The 23,059-nt window shown below is 44.8% G+C and overlaps 1 protein-coding gene and 1 long non-coding RNA gene across 11 annotated transcripts; one reads left to right on the top strand and one right to left on the bottom strand.

Moving 5' to 3' along the window:
- Positions 1-92: 92 nt before the first annotated feature.
- Positions 93-2,815, bottom strand: LOC308201119 (nicotinamide riboside kinase 2-like). 4 transcript variants are annotated; one of them, XM_080607946.1, is made up of 8 exons: positions 2,523-2,815; positions 2,250-2,340; positions 1,892-1,937; positions 1,557-1,743; positions 1,267-1,338; positions 701-807; positions 378-469; positions 93-268 (listed from the first exon to the last, which is right to left on the bottom strand). In XM_080607946.1, the coding sequence occupies exons 1-8, from the start codon at positions 2,546-2,548 to the stop codon at positions 263-265; spliced, it is 627 nt and encodes a 208-aa protein (XP_080464072.1). In that variant the 5' UTR covers positions 2,549-2,815; the 3' UTR covers positions 93-262. The 4 variants fall into 4 exon arrangements, with proteins under 4 accessions (XP_080464072.1, XP_080464071.1, XP_080464074.1 ...); XM_080607945.1 differs by having other exon boundaries at positions 1,557-1,761; positions 2,523-2,771; XM_080607948.1 differs by lacking the exon at positions 378-469 and having other exon boundaries at positions 2,523-2,801.
- Positions 2,816-2,971: 156 nt separating this feature from the next.
- On the top strand, positions 2,972-21,175 carry LOC308201126. 7 transcript variants are annotated; one of them, XR_013956068.1, is made up of 5 exons: positions 2,972-5,069; positions 9,435-15,814; positions 15,938-15,997; positions 16,099-16,150; positions 16,246-21,174. It is a non-coding gene; the product is annotated as an uncharacterized lncRNA (long non-coding RNA). The 7 variants fall into 7 exon arrangements; XR_013956064.1 differs by adding an exon at positions 7,788-7,895 and having other exon boundaries at positions 9,435-16,146; positions 16,246-21,175; XR_013956066.1 differs by adding an exon at positions 7,815-7,895 and having other exon boundaries at positions 2,972-6,788; positions 9,435-16,146; positions 16,246-21,175.
- The last annotated feature ends 1,884 nt before the right edge of the window (positions 21,176-23,059 follow it).

Genomic DNA, 23,059 nt, shown 5'->3' with positions numbered 1-23,059 from the left:
CATAACAAATGGAATTTTCAATAGGAGATTGTGAGAAGACTTAAATCAGCTGGGGACACCTACTAGGTTCAAACACAAATTAAGATGACAGCTGAGGGGGAAATACTTTTTTTTATTATGACCATACATAGCTCAGTTTCAGGGGAAATTGAACAAAGTCAGATCCAATAATTGAGTCTTCACAGAAGCTGGAACTTTAGTGGCAGTCAGGTAGACAGCTCAGAGCAAACAGGAATCATCTTCAGTCCCAAGAATCAGCAACTTATTTCTAAACACAAAGATAGACACAAACGTATTTCAAGTTATAGCTTCATGGTTTTAAACATAGCCTTTTAAAAGGTTGCTTTTGAGTTCCAATTACAAGCATGAACACATACCTGCATATTAACTAATTCTTCAATCTTATTTTGGATCTGCCCATACACCTCATTGAACAGCTCCTCCCTTGATTTTGTTCCATTCAAGTGCACTTAAGAATGTAAAATAAGAGAGCTATAATAGAATCCTATAATAGAATCATGCTTCTGTAAGCCTGCCAGATCCTGATTTAAAGGGCATGCACCTGACTTTCTAGAAAAATACACTCCATGCAGTAGAGTTTCAACTCTTCTCTTACACTTAACTAGCATGTATATCCTAAACTTGACAAACATTTTCCTCAAACAATCTTACAGAAGTACTTTTGTTATTGAAGGCTTACCCACATCAACACCAAGATCTTCCATTATCTTCCTGTGCTTTACATACATAGGCCAAACGTGGCCATCAAACAATCCAGGTGGATCTGGTACAGTATAATTCCTTGAACTGCAAATTAAGACATTATTATTCAAGAGTAGTCTAATTACCATTTAGGCAAATGACATATCATGCACTCAGTTCTTCTACACCCTAGCCTGAATCTGTAGCATTCAGAGTAGTTTTTGAGGTTAAAAGTTAGTCTTTAGCATCTCTTTAGCAACAGCTGAAAACAGATACAGCTGCAGAGATACAAAAAAAAAGTTGGAACTTGATGGGCTGGTCCAAAGCATGCAAGATGTGGAAAGGATTCCAAGACTGATCTTACACTGAGCACTGGTGTCATGTACACAATAGTTTGTTAGAAACCTTTTGGGCTTGTCCAGTGGAAGAAGCTACAGTTTTTCAATACAGTAGCTGCATTAGTGTTAATCCTTTCTTATCTAAAAAAACTTTAAAGAGAAACAAAGTCTTGAGCTGCTTAAGACGTTATCAGGGTAGCAAAGGAACTTACACAGATAAACTTACCTTCTTCTCCTTTTACACTCTTCATATGGAATGGAAAGAAAGTACCGATGGTGGAAAATATCAATCAGTGGCCTGAAAGAGACACATTTGGTTGCAGCTAGTCTGTTTCATTAGTAGCAAGAAACAGAAAGGTAACACTACATCTGTGTTCTCTGTCTGGAGCTATCTTCAGACTAGTAACACCATTAGTCAATATCAGCTGCTAACTCTTGGTTTAGAACAACACTTTATTGTGTTAAGTCACATAATTCATATAAAAATCAAGATATATGAAATCATAACTTGATTACCTGTAGGTGTAAAGTAGGAAGCCTTCAACAATAAGAATGTGGATTGTTTTATCTCCTCCCTCCCTGTCTGGTGAGATTTGGGCATCCAGCGTGTTGTTGATCCCATGAGAACGTTCGAACTTGACTGGGTTTTTTACCCAAGCATTGATGGTATTCATCATAGCCTCCATATCTAATGCACTAATCACTGAGACAAAACACACAACTACCATTAACCAGCCACTAAGCATCATCTAGCAACAAAGTCAGTACACAGAAAAATGCATGTAAAGGATTAAAGCACTTAAGTTTTTTGAGTTACACTTTGTTTTGGTAACACTGTAACAAAGCCTTACCATCATACTGTTTAAACCCATCTTCAACTTCTATTTCATCTTGAGGCTGAAACAGTGATAAGAAAACATCTGCTTGGTCAGCACATCTACCAGAGAGCTAGATCCCCATTTCAAAGCAAGAAAAAAAAAAACAACAAAAAAACTGAAGCTTGAAGCTAAACAACAGCAATCTTAACCCTCCACCAGGTTTCTCTGCATGCAGATAACGAGCAGAAGCAGTCCTAGATAACCAGGCCAGCTCTGCCGTCTCCCCACCAACACGGCCACTCGCCTCCTCCTCCTCCAGCAGCACCGCCGAGCCCGAAGCGGGACCAGCCGCCTTCCGCGCCCCGCAGCAGGCAGCCGAGCACCGCCTCACCTTGAAGAAGTCATCCTGGTGCACCACGCTGCAGTTGGGCAGGGCCTGCATCAGCTTGCGGGTGAGCGTGGTCTTGCCGCCATTGGTGACCCTGAGAGAGAGCGACGGGGACAGCTCAGCCCCGGGGACCCCCCGCCCCGTCCCCTCAGAGCCCCGGCGACCCCTCAAAGCCCCGGGGACCCCTCAGCCTCGTCCCTTCGGCGCCAGGCCGCCACAAAGCGCCGCCTCCCCCCCGCGGCCGCGCCTCAGCCCGCGCCCCGCCGCCGCGCTCACCCGCCGATGCCGATGACGATGCTCATGGCGCGGCCGGGAGCCGCCCGGCCCGACTGCTGAAGCCTGAAGGGGACGGGGCTGGGGAAGCCGGCGCCGCCGGGAGCGGCCGCCTACGAGCCGGGGCCCGGGGGAGGGGGAGGAGGCGGAGGAGAGGGGCCGGGAGCCCGCCGTCAGCTGCGGGGCCGCGCCATGGCGGCGGGAGCAGGGAGCGGCAGGGCTGGTGCGCGCCGCGCCGCAGCGCTCCGCAAAGGGACCTAGGCGCCCGCTGCACGCGGCTCCCCTCCTCCGCCCGCGCGCCCATTGGGCGGCCTCCGCCCCGCCGCGGCCAATGGGGAGCGGCGCGGCGCTGGGAGCCCCACGCCCATTGGGCGGGGAGAGCTCCACTCGCGCCCGATAGGGCCGCGGCTCGGCCGCTCGGCGGCGTTCATTGGAGGGGTAGGCGGCCGCGCCTGGGGCTGCACCAACGCGCCCTAAAGGCGGGGGGCGGAGGAAACTCGGGGGAATGCGGTGGTTCGGTCAGCGGGGCGACCTGACACTGTGTAATTACGGGCCTGCAATTAGCTAATGAAGGGCTGTCCCCGCTCCTCTAGAGCAGCGTTTCAGCTGCGTGGCTCCGAGGTCCTTCCAAAGCCAGGTTCTGGTGTGCTGGGTCTGTTTGGTTGGTTAAATCTTCACCTGTCATCGAGCAAGGTGACTTTGAGGCACCTCGAGTTTCACGCCATGCTCAAAGCTAATTAAACCAAGTTTTATCTACAAGTTCCACTGTCTTTTTTTTTTTTTTTTCCCCAGACCTTGCTAGTCAGCTATGTAACCATACAGCCATTTCAGGATTTTAGCACAATATAAGTAAACCAAGCAAAGCCAGGATAATGCTCAAATTACAGGCACAGAACAATGAGATCTTAGAAAGGCAGTCAGCCTGAAATACTGTTCACCCCATCAATCCAGTGCTGACAGAGCCGGAGGAATTAAAAGGACAACTGGGCTCAGAAGTTGCCAGGATTTAACAACTTGGTGTGGGCAGGACAAGTGAGTGAGGGAGTTAAGAGAATCTTATCAAGTAGAGATAGAGTGCTGATGGCATTAAACTAGGATGCTACCTAGTGTCTTTGCTAACTATTGTGCATTGTGCAAATTAACTAAAGCAAGAAGCCTTGGGCCCCTTACCAAGGTCAGTCTCCTAATAAGAGTGTGAGCCTGTCTTAAGAAAGTGGCAGAAACTGGTCCTGCGGATGGACAAGAGCCAAGCAGCAACTGAGTCTGTGCAAAGACAAGAGGTCAACTAGCGGTGACGAGGAAGAGTCTTCAATCTTCATCCCCATGACCCCTGACAACCACCACCAGAATACACTGTGCAAGCGCAGATGGGAGGAGTTTATGGAAATGACTCCTTGGAACTAATTTTAATATGAAGCGGGGACAGGTTATGAATATGTATAGGCGTATTGTGAAACTTCATGCATATGTAACTCTTTGCTGCATGTAACCATGGCAAATTGCTGCGTCAGGTGCGCACGACTTCAGTGGGACTAACCCCCGTGCTGCCCAGTGCTGAATAAATATACCTACTTTACAGTCTTATTGATTGTGGAGTCCGTTTTCCGCAAGTCACAAGGGCAACCAGCCTGCAGCTGAGGTGAGGTAGCAGCTGCTAACTTTGCACTCATTGCCTTTCACCAGCAGCTTGAGCCAAGGATTCACCATGACCAGACCTTGAGTCTGTAGGCCAGTTGTGGAGAATAGATGCATTTAGTTTGTTATTAAGATTATGGTGATCATTTCCTGTCAATGGAAAGGGGAGATCCTTTTAATTTCATTCAGGAGAATGTTCTACACTTCATATAGAATTAGTATAAGTAAAACAGATATATTTTCAATACTTCTTAATGCATAGCAATGGTGGGACAAATTGACTGTTACATTCAGTGAAATATATCTAAACGTTCATAAAGCTCTGGGGCTCTTTAACTCCACGGACTGCAGCATGGCTGTGTATCCTGCCCATCGCATTCAACATCTGTGTCTGTGTGTGCTAGCCATTTCCCCGGCCCTTTGTCTCTCTCTTCTTGATGCTGCTGCTGCTATGGGGAAAAACAGAGAGAAAGAACAACAGGATATTGTCTGGTTCTGGTCTGTGTGCCAACAGTGACAAAATGTTGTTTTCTCCTCAGTTTTGGGATTCTTGTTGGCTTTTATTAGTCTTTAGTGAGCCTGAGCACGTTAAGAAGTTTTTTAAATTCTTCCAGTTACTGTGGAAACCTTGAGTCTCCAGGAGGAAGGCGGTGTCCTGTGCCCTTGTGCGGACATTCCTGTTCTGGAGGATGACACCCTGACTCATGCAGGGGAAAAGAAGAGCACTGTTGCAGAACACAACAGGAAGACATTTAGCGCTGCTCTTTGCCAGGATGACACCTGCAGGGCTGCTGCAGGAGTGGAAGTGAGCCATGGACTGGAGGGATAGTGCTGAGAAAACTGAATTGCTGTACAAATCTCACGCCAAACTGGAGCACCATTTTGGCTTCCATTCTCCTTTTCTGACACCTGTAGGTAAGCATGAAGTGTACTGCCAGATAGACTTCTGCAGCAAGTTACCGAGCAAAGGAATCATCCTGCGGTGCGGGTTCATACCAAAGTGATCTAGTTTAGCTGTCAGGATTATAATCAAGGAATATCAACTGTAAATGTGCTGGGGTTGCCAAGGCAGGAGCTGGCTGCTGGCCAGTGCTTGAGTGAGGAGGTGGCACCCGGCAGGACACCTGAAGCCACGGGTGACACGCAGGTATGTGCTGCTGAGGCTGAAGGCTGCAGGGTACAGCAGGAGGAGAGTGGGTGTACGGCCGCTATTTTGGGATGGGGATGTTCCCATGTCTAATTTGACTCTGGTAAACTCATTTCACCCCCCAGTAATTCTGCTTTCAAAATAGGTTATTAGGGTACAGTGACACACTTTGTGATTTTTAAGAAAATCTTAGCTTTGATAATCTTCTTAACATGCAATAAACCCAAATAGTCTGCAACTTCTATGAAGTGTGGGCAAAAGCTTTGGTTTCTGCGTGTTCTTGCGGTTGTGGGGACCACTGTCCCTTCTTTGCTGCACCCATACAAGGCACCAGTGGTGATAAAGGCCTTTGTGAGAGGATGAAGTGGGGTGAAAAATGATAATTTTGGCAGCTAGTGAGTTGTATTAAAACCACACAGGATAAAATGGAAGTTTTTATTTCTGCAATAATGTATCATACAGAACACCTAAAGCTAGGACACAAATGTCGCAAACACTTTGAAAGATAAATGGCAGAAATTAAAAAAATCCGCTTGAAGTGTGAGAAGTGACAAAGTGGAATAAAACTACAAAGGTGAAAGAAATTGATGTGCTAATTATGTAATTGTGGGACTACATAAGTAAGAAATGCCTGTGATGGGGGAGTTTATGCAGTTTGTGAAGACTTTGGTATTGATTTAGAAAGGCTGAATTTAGGGTGTTGCAACTTCTGTTAAGCTGTAAGCTTTTTAAAGAACTTCGTAATAAATTGGCCTGTTATTACATTGTTTTAGTGTTCTAAGATGTGAAAAAGCTTATATGGAAGGCTACTATAGATGCCTGAGGGGATGTATCTTAAAAAAAAAAAAAGTCACTAAGACTACACTGTTGGGTTTTATCATAGCTTTAGGACATGTGAGAGAGGGAGTTAGGAGAATCTTATCAAGTAGAGACAGAGCGCTGACGGCATTAAACTAGGATGCTACTTAGTGTCTTTGCTAACTATGGTGCATTGTGCAAATTAACTAAAGCAAGAAGCCTTGGGCCCCTTACCAAGGTCAGTCTCCTAATAAGAGAGTGAGCCTATCTTAAGAAACTGGTAGAAACTGGTCCTGCAGATGGGCAAGAGCCAAGCAGCAACTGAGTCTGTGCAAAGACAAGAGGTCAACTAGCGGTGACAAGGAAGAGTCATCAGTCTTCATCCCCACGACCCCTGACGACCACCACCAGAATACACTGTGCAAGCGCAGATGGGAGGAGTTTATGGAAATGACTCCTTGGAACTAATTTTAATATGAAGCGGGGACAGGTTATGAATATGTATAGGCGTATTGTGAAACTTCATGCATATGTAACTCTTTACTGCATATAACAAAGGCAAGTTGCCGCATCAGGCCTGCACGACTTTGGCGGGACTACCCCCGTGCTGCCCAGTGCTGAATAAACATACCTACTTTACAATCTTACTGATTGTGGAGTCCATTTTCTGCAAGTCACATGTATAGTCTGTGAGTTTCCTCTTTGTGATTCTGATTTGTGATTGCTGTGTTAATAGTTCTCTGTGTTCTGGGAAGGTCTGGGCTCTGTCTGATGAACTGGTTCTGTTGCCGATATAAAAAGCTCTTTTTTTCTGGTTTAATGGCTTTTTGGAGTTGTAGAGTTCTCTTTACTTTTAACTTCTCTGTGTCTGTGAAGAGCAACTATGTAAGACATAAGAATACTTTGTTTTGCAAATACATGTGAAGCTTAAGCGTTCAATCTGTTGTGCTTCTAAGCTGTTCTTTCTGGAAATACTAAATAGTTAAGAAGCTTTGGCCAGCTCTAGTTAGAACAGGGTCTATGACTATTAAACAAGACTTAGTTTAGTTCTTGTTTTGCTTTAATTACACTTCTTTACAGAAACCAGAATATATTCTACTTTCTGTCTGGAAATAAATGTGCATGCTTCTTCATGGTGTTTTCTGATGTGAACATACTGATTTTTAAATTGATACTGCTGCTCTATGTAGGTATGTCTAAAACAGTTCTCTTACAGACCTGTTTCAGCTTGTTGAAATGTCTGTTGCTCAATAACTATTACCAAAATTTTAGATATTTTAGTATAAATTAAATAACTTTTTTCTAGGTATACTCATCAGATGCTTTCTGTGATCTTTTTTCTGTGAATCTGCTCAACCAATTCCTTCCTAAATTCACTTTAGGAACCGCATCTTGGTCTTTGTACTGCTTTAACTCCCAGAGAAATAATTAAATAACAAGGTTGTATGACCTACTGAAAACATATAATGACTGAATTCCTCGTTTGTTTTAACTGGTGCAATGGTGAACAACCCAAGCTGCTAGGTAGATGCACACTGCCATCTTTTATCACATTTGTAATTTTATCTTTTGGTTATAATATAAAACACTTTTACTATCATGTTGTTTTGATTAAATTGGACTAAGTAATGGAAAAGCTAAGAATGTATGTGTTATGCTGTGTTTAAGCTTTATATGTTTTTTGCCAGAAACTTTGCCTGTATGATTGTTTGCAGTTCTCAGACCCTGTATGTAGGGGACTGACTTTTCCAAAATTCAAGAAAGCTATTGCTAAAAATCAAGTAGCAGTAATAAAGGTGAGTTTGACCCTCTCATAGTGTGACCAGCATGAAGCTTCAGCCTTGTGGTGCAATTGCCTAAAGTAACTAGGAAAATAAAACTAATATTCACATTTTAAAGAAAATGTACAGCATTGAAGAGGCTTTCAGGGTAGGGTGTAGCTGCATTACCTGAGCGTTCCCTAGGCTTCCAATCTTACATGCTATCGCACTGGGGGAACCTGGTGTGCTGACTGAGGAACAGTACGGAGCATAGAGTGGAGTGGAGACACCACGGCTAGGCTCTGTGACTAGATGGGGACTCGATTGTTCTTGTGCACACCGAGACCGGTAAGCTGCACTTTTTGCTACCCTGAGCCAACGACCTGTCATGTTTTGACAAATGCTGTACTCTAGTGTACTTTTGCTCATTATAATGTCATTATAATACCAAAACACACCTCCATCCCAAAAGCTACCTGCCTCCAAGGTGCGACCATCCCTCACTGAGTACGTGCTCTGAATTTCTCGGAGCCTATACCTTTAAACAGAGACGGGAAAACTTTTCACCAATCATAACTAAGATATGCTTGACTAGAGTCACTCAAGCTCCACCTAAAAGATAGAAAATAATATAAATTGGCCTAAGAGAGATACCATTGTCAGGGAAGATACCATCATGAGGGAATACACCATCCTGAGGACCTCCTGTCCCCTGGGATCAGTCGATGGGCTGAGCCTCTCTTCCCCCCACATTGGGACGCCTTTGGGTGAGATTTGAACACTTGGTTATACTGTGTGACTCCGTGGAAACTTAGAAATCTCTACAGAGTCTTTGTGCCTTTTAATGCGTTAATTTCCAGGCTGCACACCTGTGTATTTCATGCATGCTAGCTTGCATTTGCAGACAGTAAATTATCACCAGCAATCCAAAGAACCTGTGTACCTGTTGCTGTAATAAATTGCACTTAACTGCATTGTTCCTAGCCATGATAGTTCTCACTGAACGCGACTAGAATAAGGATGGTTATACGTTATTGGTGAATCCGTGACCGTGGTAGTTCAGTAGCCTGTAGAGCCACTAGATACTAAAATACTAGATAATATCACGGAAGGAAAAAACATCTGTCTACATGTTCACCCAACCCCCCCAGAACAACTTCAGAACAGAATTGCCCCTTGGTCTGTAAGCATAAAATTATGTAGAAGTTATGTTCCACAAGACAGTCTGACTTCCCCAGTGTCTCTACATGTGAAGAGAACCTTTTGTGATAATGATTCTGTGGGTAGAAGCATTTAATACTAGGTCTAGATTTCACATCACCCAAAATGAAAGTTGTGCCAAGGTGAGAGATGTAAGAATAGTTTGACTTTGGACAGCAATACCCATTTCGTATACTGACTTAACACAGAACTTCGAGGTTGTTGGTTTTTTTTTAGTTGCTATTTCTCCCCATTGCTGTTGGGACCTAGCACTGTCTGCTTCTTCAAATTTATGCTTTTAGAAATTGCTCTGACAACCAGACTTTGTAAGATGAATGTTTTAATTCTAACTCACTCTACCCCTTCTTCTTCTAGACTGCATCAATTCAGGACCACATGAAGTCTAAAGGTGATTACACAAATGGCACTTCGGCAACTGCTGAGCTATAGGAAATTGAAAGAATTCTGACATTTGCCCTGTTTTAAGAAGATCTCCTGGGCTGTGCTTTCATCTTCTCTAAAGCCTCTTTATCATGAAGTAGAGAGAGTACTTGAATTATAATAGGTCAGTGTGAGCTTTTGCATTCTTCGCACAATAGCTTCTGAAGGAGTTACTGGAAATTATCCTTAAAATGGTCTGTCGCGGTAGTGTTGTAGTAGCAACAGTAATTTGTCACTGGATGACTTCCTGGCTGTTCCAAAAACCTCAAAGTTTTCTTGTAGGATGGGATTGGAAGCTGGCATGAATTGCCTGGGGTTTTGGTCTCTCTCTTCCCCTCAAGAAACAAGATTGATTTTTAATTGGAAGATAACATATTTGCACTTCCTATGTGGGCTAAATTGAATTTCTAAGTAGGATTTTGTAGCCTATAACATTTGACCTAATTTTTGGATGGCTTACATTTAAGGCGTTAATTTACTGAGCTATAGTTTAGTATTTTTTTCCATGACTTTCAATAGCGAACCAACTCTAATGTGATGTAACTAGCTGAGTCTGCAAAACCCAGTGAAACTTCTGTCTTGCTGTGATAACGCTTTTGTAGCTAAAAAGGCAGGTTTTACAGACCTGCCCACTCCCAAATGAGGCTTAGAAAAACAAGCATTTCTCTCAGTTACTGGCCTGCCTCCCCTCTGTATGTGCACTAGTATAACTGACAGGTATTAATACAACAAAACTGATGATATCAGGTATCAGTTAATTTGAAGTGGTGCTACAACATGCTCAAAACTTTATGCTAATTTTGCATGAATACTATGGAATTTTAAGCTAAATATATTTAAGATCTCTCTGTATTACCTATCTGTAATGATAACTGCACAGAACTGGAAGGGGTATCTCTTGCTTCTGTCTCCTTAATTTCAAAACCATTTTCTTAGATGAACTGAAGTCTTTCTTGTATATGATTTTAAATGATATGGGTTAAATAAAGTATGGTTTAAATGATAGAGCCAGGAGAATATTAAATGGAAACTGTCTCTTAGAGTTCCAGCACTTCAAAAAATATGGACATTTAGCCATACCCAAACTACAGTTTCTCTCTTATATCACTGAATAGAAAAATTAATAAGAACTGACAAAACTGCTGAAATAGAGATTTTCCTTTTATTATATCACTGACAACTGTTCTCTGACTTAAAATTATGAATGACTGCCAGTGCAAAAACTTTTTAAGTTTGCTGTCATGGGATTAACTAAATACAATTGTTAAAATTACTGCCAAATCAGCACCAGTTATACCACAAGTCAGTGCAACTCTCCCTTTCTTGCTCTAGGCATAAGATCATCTATTAAAATTTTTCATTAAAAATAAGAAACCAAAAGATTTGCCAGCTAGATTTTTGGAAGGCAGATTTTTAACTTCTATGATACTTTATGGCTTATGATACTTTTGGCTTTATGATTTTATGATTTATGATTTTTTTGATTTTTATGATTTTTATTGATTTTTTATGATTTTCGATTTTTTATTTGATTTTTTATTCTGATTTTTTTTTTAAATTGATTTTTATGATACAATTGGCTTTGCTGAAGTCTTAGGCTGCCTGTTCTGAGTATATTAGGTAACTTAAAACATGAAAGGTAGATTTCTGTATGCATTATAAAAAGAAATATTTTCCCCATGCTTCCTTCCCATATTTCATCTTTAAGGGCCAAAGAGGAAGAGAATGCTACTTTCTGTAATAGTTAACAGCTGATCATCGCATTCAGCAACCACATCAAAGAGAAAATCTAATGTCCCACGTCTTTCTAGATCCTTGCTTTTGATTTAAATACATGCCATATTTTAATACCTTTTAAAATTAGCACATTAACTGTAAACTTAGCTTTTTAAACACTTCCATATTTTTGTCTTCTAACTTCAGACTTATTCCAACAACCTAGTTAGGATGCAGAGTTCAAAGAAGTTAAATTCTGTATACTGTTGAGGAAGCATAAAGTGGCCAAATTATTCTTTAAATTGGCCAATTATTCTTTAAAAATACATTCTAATTCATCTGCTATTAAGTTGAATTCATGTGTTCATTAGTCCATACCTGCCCAGAAAAAATAAACATAGGACAGCAGTGATGAAGAAAATGGGTTATATTTTTCTTAACACTACAAGAAAAGCTAGAGAGTTAGTATTTCCTGAAGACTCATCCAGTATATTTAAGAATAGAGTGGTGTATGCATGACTACAAATTAAGAAGTTGGGGATCATGATAGTTCTTCTTCCTATAAATAAATCAACAGAGATCATTCTGTTATTCAGCTTATTTGTAGAAAAATCCTACTCCTTATTCTGTAAACCAAACAGCATTACCTAGTGTAAATACACAGTATACAGACTATACAGTATTATCTAGGACTACATTAAAATTAACCAAGTAGTCATGTTACTAAAAAAAAAAAAAAGAAAAACATGTTTTATTATTGCATTACGTGCCACTTTTTAAAATGTAAACAAGCATAAAAGCATGTCTCAGGTATTTTCTTTGTATAATTAGAAGCCTTATTTAGCTCTGGTCTGTCATGTAACTCGGTATAAACCTATCTTGGTTATAATAAATCTGCAAGTGCCTCGTTCAACACTCTTTTCATGTTGTCCAAATCTTGATATTTTTCTCTGCACTGAAGATGCGTTGGTCAGGTGGATGAATCAGCATGGTTTGAAACTTTATTGTGCAAAATCACATTTATCCACTAGAGAGCACAATTTTCCATCAAGTCTCTGTCAACTGTTCTATACAGGTTGTTACTTCAGTGTGGGGTGTTTTTTTTTTTCTTTTTTTTTTTTTTTTGCGGGGCTTCTTGTTTATTTTATTCCAGTCAAGTTGAAAACAGCAAATGACACCAAAGGGTCAAACCTTTTAATCTACCCCATCTAAGAGTTGATGGGGCTTTTCCTCAGTGTTGGTGTTGGAAAGGAATGGGCTTTTCTCAGTGTTGGGGCCGGAGGGGAGGTGGTTTTTCCTCACAGTTGGGGCTTCATGGGACGGGGCTTTTCCTCAGGGTTGGGGCCAGAGGGGAAGGGGTTTTTCCTGAAGGTTGGTGCTGGAGGGGAAGGGGCTTTTACTCAGGGTTGGAAGTTTTTCCTCAGGGTTGGGGCAGGATGGGAAGGGTCTTTTACTCAGGATTGAGGCTGGAGGGAAGGGGCTTTTTCTCAGGTTTGGGACAGGGGTGGAAGTGGCTTTTCCTCAGTGTTGGTGGCAGAGAGGAATGGGCTTTTCTCAGGGTTGGGGCTGGAGGGGAAGGGGTTTTCCCTCAGGGTTGGGGCTTCATGGGAAGGTGCTTTTCCTCAGAGTTGGGTCAGGAGTTGATGGGGCTTTTCCTCAGGCTTAGGGCTGGAGGGGAAGGCTCTTTTCCTCAGGGCTGGGGATTTTCCTCAGGGTTGCTGCCGGAGGGGAAGGGGTTTTTCTTTATGCTTGGCGCTGGATGGGAAGGGGCTTTTCCTCAGGGTTCGGGCCGGAGGCGAAGGGGCTTTTCCTCAGGGTTGGGGCCAGACGGGAAGGGGCTGTTCCTCATGTTTGGGGCCGGACGGGAGGGGCTGTTCCTCATGTTTGGTGCCAGACAGGAAGGGGCTTTTCTTCAGGGTTAGGTCCGGAGCGGAAAGGGACTTTTCCTCAGGTTTGGGGCCAGAGGTGAAGGGGCTTTTCCTCAGCGTTGGGGCCGGAAGGAAAGGGACTTTTCCTCAGGGTTGGGGCCACAGGGGAAGGGGTTGTTCCTCAGGGTTGGGGCCGGAGAGGAAGGGGCTTTTTCTTAGCGTTCGGGCCGGAGGGGAAGGGGCTTTTCCTCAGCGTTGGGGCTGGAGGGGAAGGGACTTTTCCTCAGGGTTGAGGCCAGAGTTGAAGGGGCTTTTCCTCAGGTTTTGGGCCGGAGGCGAAGGGGCTTTTCCTCAGGGTTGGGGCCAGAGTTGATGGAGCTTTTCCTCAGGGTTGGGGCCAAAGGGGAAAGGGTTTTACCTCAGGGTAGGGGCCAGAGTTGATGGGGCTTTTCCTCAGTGTTGGCGTTGGAAAGGAATGGGCTTTTCTCAGTGTTGGGGCAGGAGGGGAAGGGGTTTTTCCTCATAGTTGGGGCTTCATGGGACGGGGCTTTTCCTCAGAGTTGGGTCAGGAGTTGATGGGGCTTTTCCTCAGGCTTAGGGCCGGAGGGGAAAGGCACTTTTCCTCAGGATTGGGGTTTTTCCTCAGGGTTGCTGCCGGAGGGGAAGGGGTTTTTCTTTATGCTTGGCGCTGGAGGCGAAGGGGCTTTTCCTCAGGGTTGGGGCTGGACGGTCAGGGGCTGTTCCTCATGTTTGGGGCTGGACGGTCAGGGGCTGTTCCTCATGTTTGGTGCCAGACAGGAAGGGGCTTTTCCTCAGGGTTGGGCTGAATTTGATAGGGCTTTTCCTCAGGGTTGGGGCCGGAGCGGAAAGGCTTTTCCTCAGGGTTGGGGCTGGAGGGGAAGAGGCTTTTCCTCAGGTTTGGGGCCGGATGCGAAGGGGCTTTTCCTCAGGGTTGGGGCCAGAGTTGATGGGGCTTTTCCTGAGGGTTGGGGCCGAAGGAAAAAGGGTTTTACTTTAGGGTAGGGGCCAGAGTTGATGGGGCTTTTCCTAAGTGTTGGCGTTGGAAAGGAATGGGCTTTTCTCAGTGTTGGGGCTGGAGGGGAAGGGGTTTTTCCTCATAGTTGGGGCTTCATGGGACGGGGCTTTTCCTCAGGGTTGGGTCCGGAGTTGATGGGGCTTTTCCTCAGGGTTGGGGTCGGAGGGGAAGGAGTTTTTCCTCAGGGTTGGGGCTTCATGGGTTGATTGGGCTTTTCCTAGGGTTGGGTGCGGAGTTGATGGGGCTTTTCCTCAGGTTTTGGGCCAGAGGGGAATGGGCTATTTCTCAGGGTTGGTGCAGGAGAGGAATGGGCTTTTGCTTAGTGTTGGGGCCTGAGGGGAAGGGGATTTTGTTTGGGGTTGGGGCCAGAGGTGAAGGGGCTTTTCCTCAGGGTTGGGGCCAGAGGGGAAGGGGTTTCTCCTCAGGGTTGGGGCCGGACCTGAAGGGCCTTTTCCTCAGGCTTGGGGCCGGACCTGAAGGGCCTTTTCCTCAGGATTGGGCCTCATGGATAGTGGTTTTTCCTCAGGGTTGGGGATTTTGAAGAAAATGGGTTATATTTTTCTTAACACTACAAGAAAAGCTAGAGAGTTAGTATTTCCTGAAGACTCATCCAGTATATTTAAGAATAGAGTGGTGTATGCATGACTACAAATTAAGAAGTTGGGGATCATGATAGTTCTTCTTGGGTCAGGAGTTGATGGGGCTTTTCCTCAGGCTTAGGGCTGGAGGGGAAGGCGCTTTTCCTCAGGGTTGGGGATTTTCCTCAGGGTTGCTGCCGGAGGGGAAGGGTTTTTTCTTTATGCTTGGCGCTGGATGGGAAGGGATTTTTCCTCAGGGTTCGGGCTGGAGGCGAAGGGGCTTTTCCTCAGGGTTGGGGCTGGAGGGGAAGGGGCTTTTCCTTAGCGTTCGGGCCGGAGGGGAAGGGGCTTTTCCTCAGGGTTGTGGCTGGAGCGGAAGGGGCTTTTCCTCAGTGTTGGGGCTGGAGGGGAAGGGGTTTTCCGTCAGGGTTGGGGATTTTCCTCAGAGTTGCTGCCGGAGGGGAAGGGGTTTTTCCTGAGCGTTGGCGCTGGATGGGAAGGGGCTCTTCCTCAGGGTTGGGGCTGGAATGAAAGGGGCTTTTCCTGAGGGTTGGGGCCGGACGGGAAGGGGCTGTTCCTCATGTTTGGGGCCGGACGGTCAGGGGCTGTTCCTCAGGGTTGGGCCGAATTTGATGGGGCTTTTCCTCAGGGTTGGGTCTGGAGCAGAAAGGGTTTTCCTCAGGGTTGGGGCTGGAGGCGAAGGGGCTTTTCCTCAGGGTTGGGGCCGGAGCGGAAAGGGTTTTCCTCAGGGTTTGGGCTGGAGGGGAATGGGCTTTTCCTCAGGTTTGGGGCCGGAGGCGAAGGGGCTTTTCCTCAGGGTTCGGGCCGAAGGGGAAAGGGTTTTACCTCAGGGTAGGGGCCAGAGTTGATGGGGCTTTTCCTCAGTGTTGGCGTTGGAAAGGAATGGGATTTCTCAGTGTTGGGGCCGGAGGGGAAAGGGTTTTTCCTCACAGCTGGGGTTTAATGGGATGGGGCTTTTCCTCAGGGTTGGGTCCGGAGTTGATGGGGCTTTTCCTCAGGGTTGGGGTCAGAGGGGAAGGTCATTTTGTCCTTTTGTGTTGCCATGTGGCATGGGTGATGCTGTCTACTCCTTTTGAGCTTGGATCTAATTTCCAGGTACAGAGGCAAGTGGACTGGTGTTTTAAAATGATAAAATGAACTATGGAGTCACTTCTGTTGTTGAGGGATGGGTGCTAATGGTGGCAGCTGAATGTTTATCTTCTGTTTTTCTTTGTTCAGGTGGAAATGCAGTGTGCGATACAGGATGTCATGAGCCGAGCTGCCTCTGGAGTGACTCTGGTGGGCGATGAAGAGATGTAGCAGTCGCTTTTGGGGTGCGGTTGTCACTGCAGTTATTTTACGACATGAAATAGAGGAAAATTCCAGTTTGCCTTTTCGAGGTGCTGTAAGTGGCTCAAGAGAACAGATGGAAGCATCTGCTCTGTGGGGTAGGTAAGCTGCTGAGGTAAAGGAGGGGATGAGAGTAACTGACCTAAGGGTCGGTCAGGGCTTTTGCTGCTGTGGTTGCTTTCTCTTCTGTTTCTCAGGTGCCACAGGCAAGGTGGACTGTGATAGTCTTCAGAATAGGAGCAAAGCAGGTCACTTGAATGCTGCCTGTTTCCTGAGAAAGGGGTTGTAGAGGAGAGAAGCTTTCAACATGCAAAGCTGAAGCAAAAGCATGGGCATTGCTGCTTCTAGAAACACCCCAGTTCTCTTGTCTGCACTCTGCATGGTGTTGAGCTGAAATCCAGATGAAAAACAAAAAACCACAGCTGCTGCTTATCCTGCTCTGTCTACTTTGTTGTTTTTTGCCCCTCCCCTTTCCCAGGTGATTGGGTTTGGGTGCTGGGCGGGGCCAAATGGTATATGAGCCCCAGGCAAGGCCTGATGGGGAGCTCATTGTGCCTGGGCTGCTCTTAGGGGTAAGTGCTTTGTTTTTCCTTCTGTCAGTTGCAGGGTTCTTTAGGTGGGTCAGAGTCTCTGGAGTGCTTGGAATTCACTTGATAGAGGGCTATTTAGCAGAGGTTGCCGGCTTGCTCATTTTTGGGATGGTGGGGTACACTTCTGTTTTGGGGTTATATTTAAATCTCTAGATGTATCAAACCACTTGTGTAACTCTCCAGAGGACTAAAAAGAGCTTGATTACATGCTGCAAGAAGCTTGAGCACAGGCACAGCATTACCAAGAGACTGAGCAGGGTCATATCAGAGTTACCTTTTTCATCTGTAAAGGGTAAGTCTGTGATTACTTCTGCTGGGGCTGTTGTGTGTGCATGGCTTTCTGGCATTTGTGGAGCTCAGTTGTTTTTTGTGTGTGTATGTTCTTACTTTTTTTTTTGAAGTGCAAGTAGTGTGTGTGCTGAGTGTGGTTGGCAAGAGGAGGTGGGGAGTTGTCTGGCAGGGGAGCTGTTCAGGACTGGTAGGTTTGGTTTCTAGGAGCGTGCGGCATCCTCCCTGAAGTGAGATGTGACTGATTGTTGGGCAGGAATGTTCCAGCTGTGGTGTGTCTTAAACAATGTAGCTTGTGTAGTGTGTGTTGTGTAGCCCAGGCAGAGTTTGCTGCGGTGCTGTGAGTGAAGAATCTCAGTTAGAGCTGGTGAGCAGCTGAAGTAAAGGAGCTGGGAAGAGAGAGGTATTGCAGCAGGTATGCTGTGGCTGTGAGGTGCCTCAGTATGGGTGACGCGTTTGGTGACAAACTGGAGCTGATTGATATGGTGATGCACTAAGGGTTAAGAAGAAGGTTACTCAGAGGCATAGAGTGGTAACCAGGCTAGAATAAGAGAAAGTGGGAACCAATAAGGAGGAGTTGTTAGGCTCAGACGGGCCTACAGAGGGCTATGCGTGATCAAAAGGAATGCACCAATCAGAAGTCTGTAACTATGTTTGCCAGCCATATGCAGCGCGTGTAGGGGCCCAGAAAAACTACGTAAGATCTAGCATCGGGACAATAAAGGGTCTCCATTTCTTGACTATCTTGGAGTCCTTGTCATCATTCCCTTCAAATGGTGACCTCGACATGATAAGGGGTAGAGGAGCAATGCTGTACGGGCATCCGGAGGGAACCCAGCCGAATGAATCAAGCTTGCAGCTTGACTGCAGCTTCAACCCCGGGACATCGCCTGAAGGACAGGTGAGCGGCTGGGCATTCAGGATGGGAGCCAATATCTCAGCAGAAGAGGCAATAGTAAAACTATTAATGCAATTATTAATAAAAAGGGCAGTAAAATGTGACCCATTGAAGCTAAAGCTACTGTCGAAGGTTTTGCTAAAACAAGGGGTCCCCTCGATGGTCTCAGCTGTGTTTGATGTAAAGACTTGGGAACAAGGGGGGAGACAGTGTGGGAGGCAGCATCCAGTGGGGATACAAACGCTGCTGGGCTGCGGGCCCTCACCTTGTTCCTCCCTGGTGCCGGAGGGCACCCGTGGCGGTCCCGGGCACCCGTGGCGGTCCCAGGCACCCGTGGCACAGAGCTGACAAGTTAAGACTACCTTCATCAAGGCCTTCCAGTGTTATTCGCCGGACTTCCTCGTTGGACACACTTGCTGCTCCCTATCTTGCTGGACAGTGGCCTCGTGATAATCGTGGCCAAGCTGTTCCATGTATGAGAGACAAAGCCACTCAGACTGAAAGGGCCTGGGCTGAATCATCTTTAGAAAAGAAGAGAAGCTCACACAAACGTTCAGCATCGTGGGGCAATCAAATGGTTTTGCAAGATGTCTTTTGTATGAAAAGGTGTATTTTATAACAAAGACTTTTGTGGTGTTTAGCAGATAGTGTTTAAAAGACACTTTCCCCAGTGACGATTGTCTCCCCCCTTTCCCCCCCCCCCCACTTCTTTTAGTAGGGAAGTTTCTTTTTACTTGGCTGTTTTACAGCTACTGGGACCAAAGGATTGCTGAAGTACTTCAGCAGTCTCAAATTATGTGACGTTGCTGAAGAGCCTCAGCCCTAAACAAAATAAGACAAGTTAACGTGTTTGAAAATTTTAAAACTGAAGAGTATCTAAAAAGCAGTGTTAGTATGTGGTGTGCTTTTTTTGTTGATATCATAATTTGTGCTTCAGGTAAGTCCCACGTAAATAACTGTCTTATAGCAATAAACTTTACTGAGCAAGTAAGTGTAAATCACACTGGCCTGTACGAGTCCTGCGTTCAGGGTGAATTGAGCCCCTCTTTAAAACATTCTGCAAAAGTTCAGCAAATGAAAAATGTACCAGGAGGTATTAAAATGTTAGGTCTGTTAAACTAGTAAATGAGCAGAATTTGATTTGCTATCTTTCTTCCCATTAAAATAGATAGATGTGTGCAGATGGGACCGGAGAGCTCTGTTTTCAAGTAACAGCTCTGATTTACACTGAAGAAGTTGTTGAGGGGGAGGAGCTTTTAAAATGAGTGGGTGTGCGCATCAGAGTTGCGTAATATGACCAGTTGATGGTTCTTCTCTAGGTTTTGCGGATATTAATTTCTTCTGAAACAGTTGCAGAGAACGTTGAAGTCTAAGATATACTGCTTTAGATAGGTCGTTTAAAACTGGTATGACTGGATTCACAGAAGATGGGATCATTCAGGTGAAGGAAGGCTGTGATTCTGTTGATTGCTGTGGCAGCTCTACTTGAATGTGAATTCGCACTACAGACTCAGAATTAAGTAAATACGACAGCTCTTGTTTTAAGACCAGCTTTGACATGTATGCACCCAAAAATTAGCCTTAAATTTCACATGTGCTGTCTTGTGCCATAGCAGAGCTGCAAGGTAAAGTATTTAAATCAATTTCAAAATCTCTTTGAGAGTGTGTAGAACTTTTTTAAAAAAAAAAACCTCTTATGTATAGAGTTGGAATATTCGGCTTTATGGGGGGTTAATCTGTGCGTTGTTCAAGCACAGTCTTAGTGAAAGAGTTCAAGTTCTTTTAGCACACTTTAAAACCTAACTGTGCATAGACCTAGTCAGTTCCTTGATTAACTACTTTGGAGCTTAAAAAAAAAACCCCTTAATGTGGTTCAGCTGTCCCTTCCTTGCTTGATGCTGTAGTCCTGTAGCAACAAATTTAAGTACTTGAGAAAGTAAAAGATAATGATTATTTTGTTTATCGTGTTTGTTGCAATTATAATGGTTACACCATGCCTGCTGCAACAATTGCAAAAAATGATTAATTGTTCGTGGCACACAATTTGGCTTGTAGAAACAAAGAAAGGGGGAATTATGGGTGACGCGTTCGGTGACAAACTGGAGCTGATTGATATGGTGATGCACTAAGGGTTAAGAAGAAGGTTACTCAGAGGCATAGAGTGGTAACCAGGCTAGAATAAGAGAAAGTGGGAACCAATAAGGAGGAGTTGTTAGGCTCGGTCGGGCCTATAGCGGGCTATGCGTGATCAAAAGGAATGCACCAATCAGAAGCCTGTAACTGTTTGCCAGCCATATGCAGCGCGTGTAGGGGCTCAGAAAAACTACATAAGATCTGGCATTGGGACAATAAAGGGTCTCCATTTCTCGACTGTCTTGGAGTCCGTGTTGTCATTCCCTTCATATGGTGACCCCGACGTGATAAGGGGTAGAGCAATGCTGTACGGGCATCCGGAAGGAACCCAGCCGAATGAATCAAGCTTGCAACTTGACTGCAGCTTCAACCCCGGGACATCGCCTGAAGGACAGGTGAGCGGCTGGGCATTCAGGATGGGAGCCAATATCTCAGCAGAAGAGGCAATAGTAAAACTATTAATGCAATTATTAATAAAAAGGGCTGTAAAATGTGACCCATTGAAGCTAAAGCTACTGTCGAAGTTTTTGCAAAAACAAGGGGTCCCCTCGATGGTCTCAGCTGTGTTTGATGTAAAGACTTGGGAACAAGGGGGGAGACAGTGTGGGAGGCAGCATCCAGTGGGGATACAAACGCTGCTGGGCTGCGGGCCCTCACCTTGTTCCTCCCTGGTGCCGGAGGGCACCCGTGGCGGTCCCGGGCACCCGTGGCGGTCCCAGGCACCCGTGGCACAGAGCTGACAAGTTAAGACTACCTTCATCAAGGCCTTCCAGTGTTATTCGCCGGACTTCCTCGTTGGACACACTTGCTGCTCCCTATCTTGCTGGACAGTGGCCTCGTGATAATCGTGGCCAAGCTGTTCCATGTATGAGAGACAAAGCCACTCAGACTGAAAGGGCCTGGGCTGAATCATCTTTAGAAAAGAAGAGAAGCTCACACAAACGTTCAGCATCGTGGGGCAATCAAATGGTTTTGCAAGATGTCTTTTGTATGAAAAGGTGTATTTTATAACAAAGACTTTTGTGGTGTTTAGCAGATAGTGTTTAAAAGACACTTTCCCCAGTGACGATTGTCTCCCCCCTTTCCCCCCCCCCCCCCACTTCTTTTAGTAGGGAAGTTTCTTTTTACTTGGCTGTTTTACAGCTACTGGGACCAAAGGATTGCTGAAGTACTTCAGCAGTCTCAAATTATGTGACGTTGCTGAAGAGTCTCAGCCCTAAACAAAATAAGACAAGTTAACGTGTTTGAAAATTTTAAAACTGAAGAGTATCTAAAAAGCAGTGTTAGTATGTGGTGTGCTTTTTTTGTTGATATCATAATTTGTGCTTCAGGTAAGTCCCACGTAAATAACTGTCTTATAGCAATAAACTTTACTGAGCAAGTAAGTGTAAATCACACTGGCCTGTACGAGTCCTGCGTTCAGGGTGAATTGAGCCCCTCTTTAAAACATTCTGCAAAAGTTCAGCAAATGAAAAATGTACCAGGAGGTATTAAAATGTTAGGTCTGTTAAACTAGTAAATGAGCAGAATTTGATTTGCTATCTTTCTTCCCATTAAAATAGATAGATGTGTGCAGATGGGACCGGAGAGCTCTGTTTTCAAGTAACAGCTCTGATTTACACTGAAGAAGTTGTTGAGGGGGAGGAGCTTTTAAAATGAGTGGGTGTGCGCATCAGAGTTGCGTAATATGACCAGTTGATGGTTCTTCTCTAGGTTTTGCGGATATTAATTTCTTCTGAAACAGTTGCAGAGAACGTTGAAGTCTAAGATATACTGCTTTAGATAGGTCGTTTAAAACTGGTATGACTGGATTCACAGAAGATGGGATCATTCAGGTGAAGGAAGGCTGTGATTCTGTTGATTGCTGTGGCAGCTCTACTTGAATGTGAATTCGCACTACAGACTCAGAATTAAGTAAATACGACAGCTCTTGTTTTAAGACCAGCTTTGACATGTATGCACCCAAAAATTAGCCTTAAATTTCACATGTGCTGTCTTGTGCCATAGCAGAGCTGCAAGGTAAAGTATTTAAATCAATTTCAAAATCTCTTTGAGAGTGTGTAGAACTTTTTTAAAAAAAAAAAACCTCTTATGTATAGAGTTGGAATATTCGGCTTTATGGGGGGTTAATCTGTGCGTTGTTCAAGCACAGTCTTAGTGAAAGAGTTCAAGTTCTTTTAGCACACTTTAAAACCTAACTGTGCATAGACCTAGTCAGTTCCTTGATTAACTACTTTGGAGCTTAAAAAAAAAACCCCTTAATGTGGTTCAGCTGTCCCTTCCTTGCTTGATGCTGTAGTCCTGTAGCAACAAATTTAAGTACTTGAGAAAGTAAAAGATAATGATTATTTTGTTTATCGTGTTTGTTGCAATTATAATGGTTACACCATGCCTGCTGCAACAATTGCAAAAAATGATTAATTGTTCGTGGCACACAATTTGGCTTGTAGAAACAAAGAAAGGGGGAATTATGGGTGACGCGTTCGGTGACAAACTGGAGCTGATTGATATGGTGATGCACTAAGGGTTAAGAAGAAGGTTACTCAGAGGCATAGAGTGGTAACCAGGCTAGAATAAGAGAAAGTGGGAACCAATAAGGAGGAGTTGTTAGGCTCGGTCGGGCCTATAGCGGGCTATGCGTGATCAAAAGGAATGCACCAATCAGAAGCCTGTAACTGTTTGCCAGCCATATGCAGCGCGTGTAGGGGCTCAGAAAAACTACATAAGATCTAGCATCGGGACAATAAAGGGTCTCCATTTCTCGACTGTCTTGGAGTCCGTGTTGTCATTCCCTTCATATGGTGACCCCGACGTGATAAGGGGTAGAGCAATGCTGTACGGGCATCCGGAAGGAACCCAGCCGAATGAATCAAGCTTGCAACTTGACTGCAGCTTCAACCCCGGGACATCGCCTGAAGGACAGGTGAGCGGCTGGGCATTCAGGATGGGAGCCAATATCTCAGCAGAAGAGGCAATAGTAAAACTATTAATGCAATTATTAATAAAAAGGGCTGTAAAATGTGACCCATTGAAGCTAAAGCTACTGTCGAAGTTTTTGCAAAAACAAGGGGTCCCCTCGATGGTCTCAGCTGTGTTTGATGT

Source organism: Anser brachyrhynchus (genome assembly GCF_964034855.1).
Source record: "Anser brachyrhynchus genome assembly, chromosome: 11".
NCBI lineage: Eukaryota > Metazoa > Chordata > Aves > Anseriformes > Anatidae > Anser > Anser brachyrhynchus.
This window is presented reverse-complemented; position numbering and strand designations above follow the sequence as displayed.